At 40.5% G+C, this 17,622-nt stretch overlaps 1 protein-coding gene across 5 annotated transcripts in view; it reads left to right on the top strand.

The window, feature by feature from the left end:
• LOC138745088 (solute carrier family 66 member 2) overlaps positions 1 to 17,622 on the top strand; it is a 54,593-nt gene that overhangs the window by 22,780 nt on the left and 14,191 nt on the right. For all 5 annotated transcript variants that reach the window (XM_069902196.1, XM_069902192.1, XM_069902193.1 and 2 more), the window contains 2 exons: positions 3,916 to 4,049; positions 8,242 to 8,458. In XM_069902196.1, coding sequence (XP_069758297.1) covers positions 3,916 to 4,049; positions 8,242 to 8,458 — 351 coding nt within the window. The remainder of the gene's footprint in view (positions 1 to 3,915; positions 4,050 to 8,241; positions 8,459 to 17,622) is intronic.

The raw sequence follows: 17,622 nt of genomic DNA, 5'->3' as shown, positions 1-17,622 counted from the left end.
ACGATTGGAAATGCTCTCCTTGAGGGACATCTCATTATCTGCTTTGAAACACAAGTTGGCAATCTGATAATGGGCACCTGACCTCCTTTATTGTCAGGGTCAAGGATGGCTTGTTTCCCCTTCAGTTCTGAGGATTAAAAGATACCTGTAGAATTGACTTTTTGTTTCACTCTCTCTCTTCCCCCCTCCCCCTTCCCTCTGTCTCCTTGCAATTCTCAACTTTCTTCTTAACACCTTTTGTTTGTTGGTCTGGACTCCTCCCTCTTCCTATTTCCCCCTTTCTCCCCTAGTCTATTCAGATGCCTGCCTTTTACTCGTACCTTGGGCTTAGGCCCAAAATGTCTGCAATACATCTTTATTTCCAATGGATGCAGCGAGACCTGCTGAGATCTTTCAGCATTTATGTGTTTTTACAACTATCACAGAGTCTGCAGACTTTCACTGCATTATTTTACTGAGGTTAGTTCTGTCATCCGACAGCAGCTTGAAATAATCTGATCTGAATCTGGTGGTGAATGATTGAGTACTCCTGAGTCTTCTTCCTGACTGGAGGGGATAGGACAGAGTGTGGCCAGATTGGGATGAAGTTGTACAATATGTTCGCTGCTACATCAAACCATCTCAGGGGGAGTTGGTGGAAGCAAGGGAGGTTTGTGTGATGGTCTGAGCTGCATTAACAATTTTGTGTAGCTTGTTGTTGAACTCCTCATGTTCCATGCAGTGATGCATCTGACGGGATACTCTCAACTCTCCATCAGGAGTGAAGAATGCCTATTGAGAGTTTTGGTGAGATTACACCTGGAATTTTATTTATAATTTAGCTCCTTTACCTCAAAAAAGTACTTGCTATAGAGGGAATGTAGCAAGATTCACAGATAAGTTCCAGGGATGGTGAGTATGCTAAACGTAGGGAGATGAAGTAGGACTGTATTCTCCACAGTTTAGTAGAACGAGACAAGATCTCATCAAACGGTACATAATCCTCAAGTGTTTCACAGCCCAGACATGTGGTGGATGTTTTGCCTGAATGAAGAGTCTAGGTTCGTAAGCACAATTCAAGATTAAGAGATTGACCATTTAGGCCAGAGAATAGGAAATATTTTGTTCACTAAATATGTGATGAAGTTTTGAACTTCTCTACCCCGATGTCTGAGGATTCTTTGTATGTTTATTCAGGAAAAAGATCAATAGATTCCTGGATATCGGGAATCAACAGTTACAGAATCATTCAATGTGGAAATAAGCCCTTTGACCCAACAAGTTCACACCAATCCACAAGCACTCATTTACATGAATCCTACTTTTTTAAAAAAAAATTATTTTTCACACTATGAACCATACTGACCAAACCAAAATACACACATTTCCCTCTTGAATATACACAGTGTCATTTTCTCCCCTTTTTCCCCCTCCTTTCCCTCCCTCCTTCACCCCACCCCCCACCCACTCAACGTTCAACCTATATGATACATTAAACCTATTAAACAATGTTATCACACAATGAAAATAAACAAGAAATTTGTGTCTTCTACTTTTACATACTGGGTCAGTTCATTTCGTCTTCTTCTGTCATTTTAGGCGGTGGAGGTCCGCGGTAGGACTTCTCTGTTGTGTTCCATGTACGGTTCTCAAATTTGTTTGAATACTGTGATGTTATTTCTTAAATTATATGTTATTTTTTCCAATGGAATACATTTATTCATTTCTATGTACCATTGCTGTATTCTCAGGCTATCTTCTAATTTCCAGGTTGACATAATACATTTTTTTGCTACAGCTAAGGCTATCATAATAAATCTTTTTTGTGCTTCATCCAAATCGAGGCCAAATTCTTTACTTCTTATATTACTTAGAAGAAAGATCTCTGGATTTTTTGGTATGTTGCTTTTTGTGATTTTATTTAATACCTGGTTTAGATCTTCCCAAAACTTTTCCACTTTCTCACATGCCCAAATTGCATGTACTGTTGTTCCCGTTTCCTTCTTACAACGAAAACATCTGTCTGATACTGTTGGGTCCCATTTATTTAACTTTTGGGGCGTGGTGTATAGCCTGTGTAACCAATTATATTGTATCATGCATCACCTCGTGTTTATTGTATTTCTCATAGTTCCGGAGCATAGCTTTTCCCATGTTTCTATTTGAAATGCATTTCACTCCCAGTCACCAGCACAGAAGGAACAATTTGTATTGGCCAATTAACTTATCAACCTGTACATCTTTGGGCTAGGAGAAGAAACTGGAGCACTCAGAGGAAAAACGTGTTGTCCTGGGGGAAATGTGAAAGCTGCACGCTGGGTTCTGCAGTTTGAGGCAGCAGTTCAACTGGCTGCCCGCACTGAGATGGAAAGTCATATTGCCTGTCCTATGATCATGTGTTCAATGCAGTGACTTGGCTTTCTTCTGATTCAGTCCTGCCTTTGGTACTGGAGTTTGCACGTTCTCCCTGAAGTTACGTGATTCTCGTCTGCTTGTTCCGGTTTCCATCCACATCTCAGATGTGCAGGGATCATAAACTACTGAAAATTACCATCCGTATGTAGATTTGTGATGATTGTGGGGTGTTGATGGAAATGTGAGAAGAATAAAATGGGATTAATAGAGGATTCGTACAAGTGAGTGCTTCATAGACTGTTGACCTCAGCAAGTCGAAAGTTCTCTCTCTGTGCTATATCTTTGTGTGACCTTTTAAATCGGTCTCTCATTTGAAGTATGTGAATAGTGTGGTTATTGCTCTCTACACCCTCTCGAGCCATTCAATAGTCAACCTGGCATGATTCTCTATGCATAAGTGGAACTCTCCTGGGCAGCATGCAACCATGTAGAGTGAATGGATTATTGTGGTCTATTATTGTATTTCAGCCACTAATCTCAAAATTGCTAATTTGTTCAGCCCCATTGTTAGCATGCATGATGAAACAAATTCAGTGATATCTAATCTTGGTCACACTATTGTTAATCTGATCAATTATGTCTGGGGAAAAAAAATAGAATATTTCAAGAAGTTGACGTATTAAACTCGTATCCAGTGTCATCTAAAGCCATCAACTACTTAACAATCTTTTTACAATATGTTCTTGGAGGGATTTCATAGAAATAATTATTTTTATTATGAAGAAAATTTATAATGATTTGGTTAAAACAAGTTTTCTTTCTCTAATTACCATTTTTTCATTGTGATAGCAATATTTATAGTCTTTAAAGCTTATCTTTTTGGGTCGCCTTTTGTAGTCATTTAACATGACTATTAAAGAGTAAGAAATAGTTTTGCAACTTGCTGCAGTGTATTATTTTTTTATTTTAAAGGGACAGCTCTGTTATTAATATTTTAAAGGTGATTTTATTTTCTGGCAACCTTTTCCATTCTCCTCTGTAAAGTTCTGTCTCCTTGGTAGTAAAGTTGTATGTTGCTCAGGAATCTGGTATCTGAATGATTGAAATAAATAAATAAGCCTTAAGAGTAACTGACAGCATGTTCCCTCGTCTAAGGGAATTCCTCGATCAAGGCCAATTGACTTGGATAGAAAGCATTTTTATGGATTCATTGAACAGCAATTGGGCAGGAATTTGGTTCTCACACCAATGAGTCTTGACTTTGCCCTTCCACTGTAATCTTGAGATCGAGGTTAACTAATTCAGAAAACCATACAAATTAGGCAAGAAATCCCCCAAATCCACAAAAATAAGCACCCCTTAGTTCATTGCTGGCAATGTTTGCAAACCTCACCCAAATTTAGCCAGAGTTAAATCAAATTATCCTTAACCATGAAAGAGCAAGAGACTGAAATTAAGCCCAAGGTATATTTTTGTCAGCTAGTCACAAGATAAATGACTTATGCCAGTAGAGATATATTTTGGTAAACTATTTGGTGATAGCTGAAAAATACTGACTGCTTCATTCATTTATTACTACAGGTTTGGAAGGCATTTTGAAGTGACCCTCGTATGGCAAAGTATTGTCTTGATAATCACCATGCTGGCCTTGTTGCACTTGTGCTGTGGTCTACAGCAGTCTTCTAGAATGAGCACCAGCACACACCTTTTCACAGGTCTGTACACTCGTGTGGATAATGATATCTCATAATTATGCAAAAATGGCTGCCATTTTAGTCTCCCATGAAGAGAAGGATTCTTGCCATTTGTCCATTTTCCATTTTGATGGTTTTTCAAAAAATGCCCTGCCTGTTTTTCTCCATGTGGATTTTTAGCAGGCCAACAATTATTATTGTATCAGGAGAAATATTGCTGTCAAAATCCTTCATATCGATTGGCAGGATTAGGTGAATCTACATCAACAGGCAAGGATGGGTGGAATGACCGTCAGAATCAGAATTTATTATCGTGAACATGTCACAAAGTTCATTGTTTTGCAGCAAAATTATAGGGCAAATATTGCTATAAATCACATTTCAATCATAAATAAATAGTGCAAGAAAATAGGATAAACTGATGTCTGTGATTCATTGTCCATTTAGGAATCTGATGACCAAGGGGAAGAGGTTGTCATGCCACTGAGTGCTCATCTTCAGGCTCCTGTACCTTTATTGCCTCTTATAGGTGTCTTTGATGGAATGAAGACAGTTGAGATAGGGTAAACTTATTTAATCATCTAAGTTATTTATTCTGAATTGATTCCTCTTCATTCAAGTGCCCACACAAGGAGAAGCATCCTCCCCGTATATTCATTATTAATCTTCCTCAAAATCTTGCATTTCCCATTCTTTCATACTCCAACCATATATAATAGATCCAATCAGATCAATCTCTCTTCATACAATGGCTCCCTCATTCTAGGAATTAACTGAGTGAACCTTTATGCACTACTTCTAATGCAAGTATATTATCCCTCAAACATGAAGATCAAAGCTGTATGCAGTATTCCAGATGCAATCTCACCAGCACCCTGTCAAGTCTAATCAACATTGGTTTCCTGTGCATAAACCAAACCTCCTCTGCATGGTTGACAGGAGACTAGGTCACCCTGATTTCAGACTTTGCAGCCTCAGGGACACTTCAACCTCTCATTTGGAGTTGATGAGAAATGGAGCTTGCAGTTAATTGACAGCTTTGACCTGATTAATTTTATTGCTAAATGTAACTATCCAGCAAATCACAGTTTAAATGTTCTGGGTTATTAAAATTCCCACTACTAACCACTATCACCAAATTTGATAAATGGATAAAATAGCACAAGAGGTAAAAGCATCTAATGTTTTAAGAGAGACTTTGATAATTCTTTGAGTTCAGTAACAAACCTAAAATAAATGCATGAAGAGGAAATTGACCTCTTTACAATCTGTTTTAGAGATTAGATCATATTAGATCACTATGCTTAGTGTGAGTAGTTCCTTTGGTCGTTCAGTATTCTCACTGCCTCCGGAACCAACCAATCACCACAGGTTTTGTTGACTGGTGTCTCCACTTCCTCTACAGTACAAGCATCATCCAATGTTTGGTATGATCTGTTGTCATTTGTAGCTCTGGATACTTGAATGCAAAGGGATGGTCAGTGTGAAATATCACAGGGCTCATGAACCGTCATTCCCAGTAGATCTGCTTCATGGGTATAGTTAGGATTGCTCACCTTTTGCTGATCTCACTTCTCTGCTATCTCCTAAACCTTGCACAGTTTTTATGTCTGAACTGGTGGTGGTCAGTGTGAAGTTGAGTGACAGTGTCCTTTGTTTCCATTACCTAGATAATGTGAATAAGCGTAGGATTGTGGTAAAAGGAAAAGAGAAGGCAAAAAGAGAATGTTTACAGAATGAGGAGATATTCAGTCATAACAGGCTGTAGGATGATGGGAGAGATTGATTGAGAGAGGAAGGGTTAAATACAGGGTATCTCTTCTTCAGTTGCTTCAACTGAGGGTGGTAAGGAAGTGGGGGAAGAGAAGGTTAGAGTACATGTCACCTTGTGTTTATTTTCTTCTGTGGTTGGAAGTAGGTGATGTGTTGGCTATGGTTGCCAGTGTGTGTTAACTAAAGGAATATGATTTGAGGCATATATCGGTGTTGAGGACGAGAGAAAACTTTTGAATCTGATGGCTTGATATTGTGTGGGGAAGGCATAGTTGGCCAATGTCTGAAGTCATGATGTACAGTGGTGCACGGCATTTAAAGATGAAATGGATGGTGTTGTAGTTACAACGTGGTAACAGATTTTTTCACCCATGCTGCCTTATTACACCCAATTGAACTACAACCCTAGTACATTTTGAATGGTGGGAGGAAACTGGAGCACCCAGAGGAAACCCACGTAGACATGGGGAGAATATAAAAACTCCTTACAGAGCACTGGATTCGCACCCCAGTCACTGGTGCTGTAACACTGTTGTGCTAAATGTGAGGGAGGTTATCTCATTAACCTACCCCACCTCCTCTTGCTCTTGCTTTCTGAATAAAGTCTGGAACATGTAGATTAAAGCAAGAAGGTCTGCAGATGCTGTGATTATAGTTCAGACACAAAAGTGCAGGAAAAACTGGAGGCAAAGATGCATAACCAATGTTTCAGGTCTGAACTCTTCGTCAAGGGTTTGGAACATTTCCATTTCTCCTACTGCCTCCCTCAACCCATTTTCCAAACTATTTGTTGATCTTTTCCTCCCTTCAGCCAGACTTCACATAAACTCGCTGTCCTGAACAGCCATTATGGGTGGCATCCCTGGATCACTATACCAATTATCCCAGCCAGCTACTCACATTGCCAGATCCTTGCAGAGTCTTGCAGCCAATGAACTATCTTCACATAGATTTTGTGGCACCCACAGACTAAATGCATTTACTTACATTCCCATTGACATGCAGACTAATTATCCACCAGAATTCCTGTACCTATTTTATTCATTTTAAGACCATAATTTCTAATATCTATTTTTTTAAATATTTACAGCAATCAGTTTGAAATATTAAGTCAGAAAATAAATATTTTGAGGATTGTTTTTGAACTGCACAAGCTATAACATTGAATATCTGTATTAAAATGAAATCTCTGTGAATTGGGTACAACTAATTCTTGACTGGCCACCTGAGCTGAAACAGCACCTTTAATATCAAAGGAATAATAAGGCAAATTTTCCAATTTCACTGCAGAGCAAATGTAAAATTCCACTCATCAATTTTAATAGAGCATAACAGGCTTAGGTGTGCAACTTCATGATGTGAGCTCCTTTCATGAACCAACAGTGCAAAGCAAAGAAAATTTGCCTTTGTATAATTTAGCAGTTTGGCTTTCCTAAAAATGGTCTATGGTTTGCTGCCTTGATTTTTTTTTAATTTAAAGAACCCATGGGGATGTGATTTCCTAGTAAAGCAATGGTGATTTATGTGTGTTGTCCAGAATTGTATCTCTTCTTCTGTGATTGAAGTCATTCTGGCTATTATTGAATTTTCAGACAGACTGTTTCCTAATCTTATGCAGACTAATGCAACCACAACAAAACAACGCAAGATGTTTTCTGCCCTTGGCTGGTTCTTTAACGTTCCCATTGTCCACGATCTGTCGGAGCTAATTTAGTCTTTCTTATTATGTATTCCCTCTCTGTTCTTTCGGTTGTTGTTCATTACAACTTTGAATAATTCTCTTTCCAGTTCTGCAGTAACTTTCAATGCAGAAGTTCTCTCTAAATGTTACCCACGTAAATGGAAACTTTTTAAACAAGATTAACAGTTACTCGTTTTGGTTGGTTAAGCACACACTGCAATGATGTTTGTTAATAAAGTAGTACAAATACAGTTCTAAAATTCTTCGAGGTTTAACCAATTTAAAACCAAGTTCAAAGACTTATGGAATCACAATCATAATTAAGACAGGAACAGTGTCACCATTCAAGATTAAATTACAAAGAAACAAGAAAGGATGGAGAATATTGGAGGGGGGGGGGTTAAATGTGATGTGGAGTTGTGAACCATTTAGTCATTGTGGAGGTTAAAAGATATGGATGGGTTGGAAAGAATGGCCTTTTTCCATGCCTATTCCCTATGGGTATGCATAAATGTTTACAGGTCAGAACCCAAGAGATGAAGTTGTGGGTGTCTATATTATGTATATATTATATATACATGCCCATGCATTTTCACTCCTGATGCTGTGATATTTTTAATGTAACTACTGTAGTCTATTTCCTTTCCTCCAGACACCAACTATAACTTTGTGCTTCATCAATAACAATGGTGATAAAGTGTAACTGAAATTCAGTAGGGCTGTGCCTAATCTGAACCTCTTTTTGTTTTCTCTGCATAGACTTTGATCCCAGATATTTTTGGGCCTGGAGCCGCTTTCTTGATTACATCCAGTTTTGTTTAGCCTTCACTGCGCTGTGCCTCTTTGTAACCTACCTCTTGATTGACTCCCAACTCTTTGTGGAAACTGTTGGTTTCTTGGCTCTCCTCATTGAAGCCATGTTGGGAGTCCCACAGCTTTGCCGGAACTTCAAGAACAAATCAACAGCAGGGATGAGGTGAGAAAAATTTTCATACATGTCAAGACTTAATATTTAGAATGCTGCTACAATTTATACCTTAGTTCAAATGTACCATGGAGAAAGCAATAACATTGTCCAAAGCAGTGGTGGGTCAATCCAGATCACATCTGAGGGTCACTGACTTCAACAAGGTCGTCCCAATTCTCCTGAGCATCCCTGCTAATGAGCTCCCATTCCCTCATGGAATCCAGCAGCAGATTTACAACTGGGATAGTTGGTCTCTAAATAGAGATGTGTAGATAGTTAGAGATTTTGAATGGGCTTGCTTTGCTCCTTTTGTCATCTGTGGCAACGTTTGGGATTTAACCAGCTTTGTATCTGGTTAATAATCAAATAATTCAAGATTATTTTACTGTCGGAATAAAACGGAAATGTGATATTATACAAGATTTCCTTTAGTCTTGTAAAATTCGCTATCAGCAAAAAAAAATGCGCAGTGCCCATGACAGTCAGAAAAAGTGAAGCAAAAGAGAGTATCTCCAGAGTCTCCTCCATTCTTCTGCATTTATTTGAGGCTCACTTGAGTAAAACGATTAGAAGATCAAAAGACATCTCTTGATTTTGGATTCTGTATTGCCCTGACTTTAAAGGTCATTAGATTTGATGAGAATCTAGCTGTTCTCTGCAAAGATTGTTTCTCTTCGTCACTGTATGTTATGGCTAAATTATATTGTGGTCTAATTACCAGCAGTTAAGACAAAGTTTGTCAGGTACATATTCTAACTGTGCCATAATCTATGGAATTCACTGCCGATTGAAGCAGTGGAAACTACCTCGGTAAATGTATATAAAACAAAGTTGGATAGATTTTTACAGAGTAAGGGAATTAAGGGATATGGAGAAAAGACAGGTAAGTGGTTCTGAGTCTATCATTAGATCAGTCATGATCCCATTGGATGGTGGAGCAGGCCTGAAGGGTTGGATGGCCGACTCCTGCTCCTATTTCTTGTGTTCTTATAACATTCAATGTTCAATTCAGGCCCAAGAAAACTTGTTATTGAAATGCATATTAAAACATGAAATATTTTCTTGGGGTGAGAAATGAATTAAATTTGGAGAAACATTATTGCACATTTGAAGATTGTGTGAATCCAGATTTGGGCAATTTCTGGAAGCCTATCAGGAAATCTGCATCCTCTCTTTGCTGGGATTTTTCTTCTCTCTGGTACTTTTCACCAATGTAAAATTTCCCCAGTTGAAGTCCATAGTAGTATGACAAACAAAATTCAACCATGGTGAAATTTTCAACTTCACTGAAAATGTCCATTCTTAATTATTCGCAGGTTAGCCATTTCTACTAATCTGGCTTCTAAACCACACTAGAGTAAAAACCCTTGTATCTGGTACCTATGGGGATTGGTAGATGTTGGATAAGTGTATTTACCGGTTGCTTGAGACTTATTCTTACAATTCCTAATTAATACACCTGAATTAAGAATAAACCGTTTAAAAGACAAAAATGCTATACTTGCATGAATATATGAACCTTAAAGCAATTTTTTATTTTCAGTCACATTCTTTGAAAGCATTTAACCATAGCTGCCTCTGCAGATTCCTCCTGCCAACAGAGCTGACTGAAAGAAGAACACTAACATTATAGATAATTAACCCCTCCCTACCCCAAATTTACAGATAAAGCCTCTGACTGAGGCGTCTCTTATTAAGCAGGGATCAGGAGACACTTTAAGAGAGTCACCCCAACCCGGGAGCTGCATCAACCCGATCTTCATCCTGGGAGACGCCATTGCTGTTTCACACGACTTTATTCAAACAGCTGCCTTGAGCAAAGCCTGACCAAGGCCCTCCGCTAACTGAATATTTGCTTCTATCTTCACGAAATGTTTGTGTTACTTCAGAGAACATTTACTTTTACAATTTTAATATTTTTTTAACTATTATTTTATTCTTATTATTTATTTTCTTTTTTTTTTGCTGGTTGCTTGAATTCTGGGTACCAGGATTTTTACGATATTTAGAGGATTAACATTCAATCTAAGATCTTTTTACGAGCCTGTAGCAGCCCTGATTTACCCACTTTACACATCATGAAAGAATACACTCATTCATCACTTTCAGGACTCTTCAGACACAACGTTGCATTCTTCATCTCCCCCAACGCCACCCAGCCAAACCCCTCTGACCTCTTCATTAGCTCACCGCAACATGCATGATCCTGATGCTCTCCTTCTCCTCCTCCTCCTGCATCCGAGATGCATCCCACGTAGGCAGCCTGCTTAACTAACCTGCATATACCCACTACTACTCCTACTCGGCGCCTCGGATAAGACATTAGCAGCAACTGGCACCACTACCCCCACCCCCTCACCACCCACTTCAGTCTCCGAGACATGCAAGGAGGTGACTGAATGGATCTGTCCCACTATGTAACAGTCTGGTGAGCTGACAGTCCAGCCTGACCTTGTATGATACTGCAAGGAAGGCGATGTACATGCCGACTGGCAGGGATCCACTGGTCCTCTGACTCGGGCCCCAATTGAGAAGATGGACTGTCAATATACACTGTTTTCATCCTATTGATGGAGACCGTGTCAGCTTTCCCATTTTTGTCAATCACAAAAGTCTTTGGATGGCATCAGAAGACGTTAAAAGGACCATTAACAGGCTGAAGTGATTTGCTAATAGCATCATGCCAAAGGAACACATGAATACAGCATTGTATATCATTTGGAACATGCACAACAGTTCCCATGTCACAGGAGTAGGTTTGAATAATCTCATGTTTTCCCAAATATGATTGGCATAACTCACCAGATCATAAACCATTGTCCCTGGACTCAGATTCACAAACAAGGCAAGGTCAGCATGGTGCCACATACCTGCTCTGTTGCTGAATGTCCAAGATCCTCCTTTACACCAGTGCGCACACCAAGGAGAATCATGGACAAACATTCGCTCCACCTAGATGCATTGCCACCTGCTGTCGATGCTGTTTTCAATTGACGATGGAAACACTCAATGAGGCCATTGACCTGCAGGTGGTAAGCAGTATGTCATGAACTAACAAATCTTATTAATACTTACAAAGGAACAGCAATGGAAAATTCACCAAACAATGGTAAATTCAAAATAATAGTTTTTATTAAATTGTTAATAACATAAGATTCCTTGCTTATCACTAAACTTAACTCTAACTTCATTCTCATTATGCACAAATGTAGATGTGTATGTATGTATTAAATTCAAACCATTCCAGTTTAAGTTTGATACTGAAAAAGTCCATTTTAAAGTCCAGTTTCAAACATCTTGATGAACTTGAGGATTTTTTTAAAATTGCAGTTCAGAAGTAATTATGAAACATTTTTAAACATTAAATCTTCAGATCTATTTAAACTCAAGTCTCTTGATGAGTTGTCTTTCAGAGAGATTCTTCACACGAGTGTTCTCTCTTGCTTGACGATTTTGGAATCTGTGTTCCGATGAATCTGCCCTCTTTATCTTAAAGATACAGTCAGAAGTGGTCTTACTTATTTTAAAGCCACTTATTTTACATTTTCCTTTTCCAGGGGTAACACACAACAGTACCTTTTCTGGTTACTGTATCCTCAATTCCAAAACTGTCCTCCTTATTCAAAGAGACAGTGAAGTGACTTCTTTATGGCCACTGCTTTTGTGTATCTTCTTTGATAAGTATAACACAATACAAAACAGCAGAGACTACTGTTTTACTCCTGTGTCTTTCACAGGAGGGTTAATTTCTTCTAACTGGTTTCAAAATGTCTCTCTGATATCATGTGATGTGACATCACCATGGTTTCAGTTTCATTCCTTCCAAAACACAACACATACCAGATGATTTTTTGCCTTCCTTCAAATTATAATTTCACATCCAGAAAAACACCTGATCTCATCTCCGTTCAAGATTATGGTTCTGGAAGATCTGAACACATCACTTAAGGAAAAACTGCTCTCTTTCTGGTTCAATGGTGTATCTGGAAATGTGATCTGACCTGTGTGTGACCCTGTATCCAATCCACAATTCCCTCGCTAGAAATATACTTAACTCTATAACTTACTTTACTAAGAAATATATATTTTATAACTAAAGATTTTAACTTTAAAGATGAACACAAATCTGTTACAGATAGAGCGAATGCAATAGTGCCCAAAAAATTAGCGAAAACTCAGAACAATGCTGACTCGAACTGAGATCCTCGGTTCATAATAATAATGGCCAGACCACTGAAAGATGGAATCCAGCGATCCACGAAAGCCCGAGCAATATCCCGCAGAAATGTCAGTGATAGGAATGGCCTCCTGCCACCTGGAAGTCTGGATTTCACAAGTGAGCAGATAGTTATATCCTCGAGATGGTGGAAGTAGACCTACAAAGTTCAGGTGCACGTTCTAGAAATGGGAATTCGGAACAACAAAATTCCCCAGTTTGGATTTTGTGTGACTGGAGACTTCAGAGCATTGACATGACAAGCAGGTTCTTGCCCATATTCCAACATCCCGTTTAACATAGGGACCAGGTTAAATTTCTTTAATAGTTTGATTGATGCTCTTCTACCAGGATGAGATAGATTATGAAGAGAACTCAAAAATTTCCTGCCTCATAACCACTGGCACCAAAGGCCTAGTGGAAAAGTCTTTCAGTGGCAAATTGCAGACAAACTTTTCACCCAATTCATCTTGAAGACGAAGACCAGAGTTGATCCGGTGATAGCAGATGAGATCGGGATCAGTGTGCTGTGCATGAGCCATGGCTGTGAAATCGATAGCAGTCATTGTATGTAAGCCTTCAATGTCGAACCTGGACAGGTCATCGGCCACAGCATTTGCTTTTCCTCGGTTGTGCCGTATGTCTGATGAAAATTGTAGGAATCTCTCTGACAAGTAGAGATGTATTCTTGTACTTGCAGTATGTGAAAGAGCCTAGTGGTCTGTATAAATGGTAAAAGGACGACCATCCAATAAAAAGCAGAAATGTTTCACTGTGAGATAGATGGCCAAGAGTTCTCGATCAAACGAAATGTACTTTGCCTGACAGTTTGGCTGATTAAAAATACCAGAGGTTCCAATTACCCACAGACTCATTGTTCTAACACTGCTCCCACGGTACTGACAGATACATCTGTAGTAAGAGAGAGCAAGGCGTTTGAGCTTTTGATGTACAAGCATTGTGGCATTCGCACGCGCAGTGCTCACATTGTTGAAAGCACGCACGGCAGTCATCAGATCCTTTTAGTAGTTCAGTAAGGGCTAATAGAGATGCTGCAATATTCGGCAGGAAACGGCATTAAAATTCATCATGCCAAAAAAACGACACAATTGGCCAAACCTAATGGATGTAGGAAACTCGCATTTCTCACCCTTTCAGTTCATCAGGCAAAATACCATGTTGCATAACTCTGTCCCAAAAATATAAGATCAGCAACGCCAAAAACACATTTACTGGGATTGATCACAATGCCAAACTCATCAAGCCTCTGATACAACGAGATGAGGTGGCACTTGTGCTCCTCTTAATTCAAGCACCCAACAAGAATATCATCGTTGTAAACAAACAAAATTGAGGCCAGTGAGTACGTGGTCCATAAACCGCTGGAATGTCTGAAATCCATTCTGCAGACCAAATTGCATTCGCAGAAACTCAGACGAGCCAAAAGGGGTAATTACTGCAGTCTTGGGTACATCAGAAGACTCAACTAGAATCTGATAGTAAGCACGTACCAGATCTGTTTTTGCAAATACCATGTTTGCTATGGAGGTTCGCTGAGAAGTCTTGTAAATTGGGAATGTTTTAACGGTTAGGGCCGGTGGAATTATTCAGGGCACAAGGCTGCCAGTTCCCCAGGAGATTTTTTTTGGAACCATATGTAATGGTGAAACCCAGCAGCTGTCAGATGTGTGGACTATACACAGCTCTTGCATGTGGTCAAATTCTGCTTTTGCGATTTTTAAGATAGTCTGAGAGTAATCTACGAACTCGCACTGCAACTGGAGGACTCTGAGTCTCTATGTGCTAGGTTTAATGTCTAGAAGGCAAAACAATGGGGTCATTAGGCAAGGGAAACACTTGAGCAAGGCTCAAAAAGGGCAGCAGCCAGGTTAAAGGCTCGTCAGGGAGATGACGACACTGAAGGGACAACAAATGCATCTTACTTGCATACAAGAGCTATGGTTCATGATGCAGTGATTTTTTTTTCCAAAATCCACCAACAACAAAAAATCTGACAAGAAAGCCGCTCCCAAAATGTAATTTGCCACATTTGCAAACATGAAAACCCACCCAAAAGGTTTATTGAGAGACCTCTGGCCATATGTTTGAATATGAGGATCATTTGCAGATGAAAGAACACGTGACATATTAGGGTGTCAGCATTCCTCAGGGATTGGAGAAATCTCTACATCGGAATTGATAAGCAATTGAAAACCCAAGAGACTGTCTTTGAGGAAAAGACAGTGGTTGATGTGCCCACAGGCTGCAGTTGCTTCCACTGCCGGACTTGGTCATTTTCCGGCTGCATTTTGTAGAAGTCACAAGGTGGCCGACAGGACCAGACAGCAGCACCAAATCTCCGATGCTTCCAACAAATACGCTGTCTGTGGCCTCTATCATGACCTCGGCAACCACGATGCCCATCAGGTCGACGGAAGGAATTCCATTGCATGCCCAAAGCCTGGACCTGCCTGTTCAATGCTGCCATTTGCTCCTCCAACTTGGTTATCTTCAATTGATAAGGTGTTGGCGCTTCACAAGGTGCATTAAGTAGTTGTTCCAGCTCCACTTGTTTCTGCTGGCAAGGGGGTGTGGCCAATCCTTCTATCTTCATTGCAAGGTCCTGGACATAATAAAGTTGGAATGATCTGTCAACTGATCGAGGGTGAACATTCAAAAGATGAGATAAACATTGGAGGAAACTCTGCTTCCAAAAATCCCCCTCAACAGAGTCTGACCCAGCTAACCAGTGCCTTAACTCTCAGCATTTGTGTCAGTTGTCTATCACCAAGGCTGTCATCAGCTAATAACTCAGCAATACGAGCCTCCCGAGATGGCTGAGGACACTGCATAATAACAGCCTTAAGGATGTCGTATGGGAGGCTATAGTTCTAAACAACTAAAACATCCTCCTCCATTTCACAGGCAATCTGTTCTGAAAACATGCCACAAGTAAACTGAATTTCTTCTTCTGACTTGTCACACTGAGGGCGGAGAAATGTGCCTTGAGGATCATGAACCACGCTGGTGCATTATTAATAATAAGGGGGAAATGTCCAGTTTGACCCCCCCCCCCTCCCCGACTGCTCCTGTTGGGGTTTCTCCTCCTCACTATCCATTTTAAACTAGAAGGTGCTGTGAACTGTGAGTTCACGGGGTTATCACTTGTAGCGTTTCTTTCAGCACAAAATGGAGGCGATTTGCTTTATTCTCTTCAGGCACAACACTTCATTCTTCATCTCCCCAAATGGCACCCAGCCAAACTCCTCTGACTCTGACCTTTTCATTGGCTCACCACCACACGAGTCTCCTCCTCCTCTTCCGCATCCGAGATCATCCTATGTATGCAGCCTGCTTAACTAACCTGCACAGATACGCCATCGACGGCGATCAGCACCGCTCCTGACGCAGGTAAGTACGCAACCTCGATAACCCCCTGCAAACTGAAATAACATCAAGGCATGTGCCTTGAATTTTTTTTTTCATTATTCTGGGTGTGGTGTATGTGGCAAAACAACATTTATTGTCCATCCCTAATTGTTGTTGAGAAAGCTGTGGTGAGGCAGTTTCTTGAATTACAGCAGAGCAATGTCAGGTCAACATTGGACAGGTCAACTTTGGGCAGGTCAGCGTTGGGCAGGTCAGCGTTGGGCAGGTCAGCGTTGGGCAGGTCAGCGTTGGGCAGGTCAGCGTTGGGCAGGTCAGCGTTGGGCAGGTCAGCGTTGGGCAGGTCAGCGTTGGGCAGGTCAGCGTTGGGCAGGTCAGCGTTGGGCAGGTCAGCGTTGGGCAGGTCAGCGTTGGGCAGGTCAGCGTTGGGCAGGTCAGCGTTGGGCAGGTCAGCGTTGGGCAGGTCAGCGTTGGGCAGGTCAGCGTTGGGCAGGTCAGCGTTGGGCAGGTCAGCGTTGGGCAGGTCAGCGTTGGGCAGGTCAGCGTTGGGCAGGTCAGCGTTGGGCAGGTCAGCGTTGGGCAGGTCAGCGTTGGGCAGGTCAGCGTTGGGCAGGTCAGCGTTGGGCAGGTCAGCGTTGGGCAGGTCAGCGTTGGGCAGGTCATCTAAACTCCATACACCAACTTCAAGTAGAGGAGACTTTATCTACTTTTTCTTCATTCCCCTGGAGCAGATACAATATTATTTGTGCTTTGCGATTATACAAAGTGAAGATAGACAAGCGTGTCCTTATGAAAATCTCCCTGGCAACCTTTTGCCAGAGGCACTTGGTTGTTCCACTATGAGGAAAATTCCTTCCTTTTGCAGGGAATTAAAGGAATAATTTCATTACCAATCTGCCAAATTTTCTTGGACTCTTTGGAATAACAGAGTGTTTCTTGTATCTTCTGAGTGTTTCTTGTATCTTCTGAGTGTTTCTTGTATCTTCTGAGTGTTTCTTGTATCTTCTGAGTGTTTCTTGTATCTTCTGAGTGTTTCTTGTATCTTCTGAGTGTTTCTTGTATCTTCTGAGTGTTTCTTGTATCTTCTGAGTGTTTCTTGTATCTTCTGAGTGTTTCTTGTATCTTCTGAGTGTTTCTTGTATCTTCTGAGTGTTTCTTGTATCTTCTGAGTGTCATCTACCAAGATCAAACCTGCTGATTACTTGCTGACAACTGCAAGAACTTAAAACGTATCAATTGGAAATGCCATAGTGAAACCATTTTTCCCAAAAAATAGACTTTATTCACAGTATAACTATGTGTAAAGGAAAACAGTTCAAAACCTTTTTGCATCCTTAGTGTCATACTTGTGTATTTGCCTTCCATTACTGTACATTGTTGTGTAAATCCTTTGCTACACACACCATTGTACTAATATGGCCCCTTACAGTTATTCCTCCTCTGTTGTTTCAGAGGCTTCCCCCTTTGTCTTGGTCCCTCCATGCCCGATAGCCAAAGGATCCTAAACTGTGGACCTTTCCCACTAAGATCTCGTGTTGGCTGCCCTATGCCTCAGTGTGTCTTGCATTCC

Source organism: Narcine bancroftii, chromosome 10 (genome assembly GCF_036971445.1).
Source record: "Narcine bancroftii isolate sNarBan1 chromosome 10, sNarBan1.hap1, whole genome shotgun sequence".
NCBI classification, from domain to species: domain Eukaryota; kingdom Metazoa; phylum Chordata; class Chondrichthyes; order Torpediniformes; family Narcinidae; genus Narcine; species Narcine bancroftii.
Note: the sequence above shows the minus strand (reverse complement) of the source record. Positions and strands in the feature narration are given on the sequence as shown.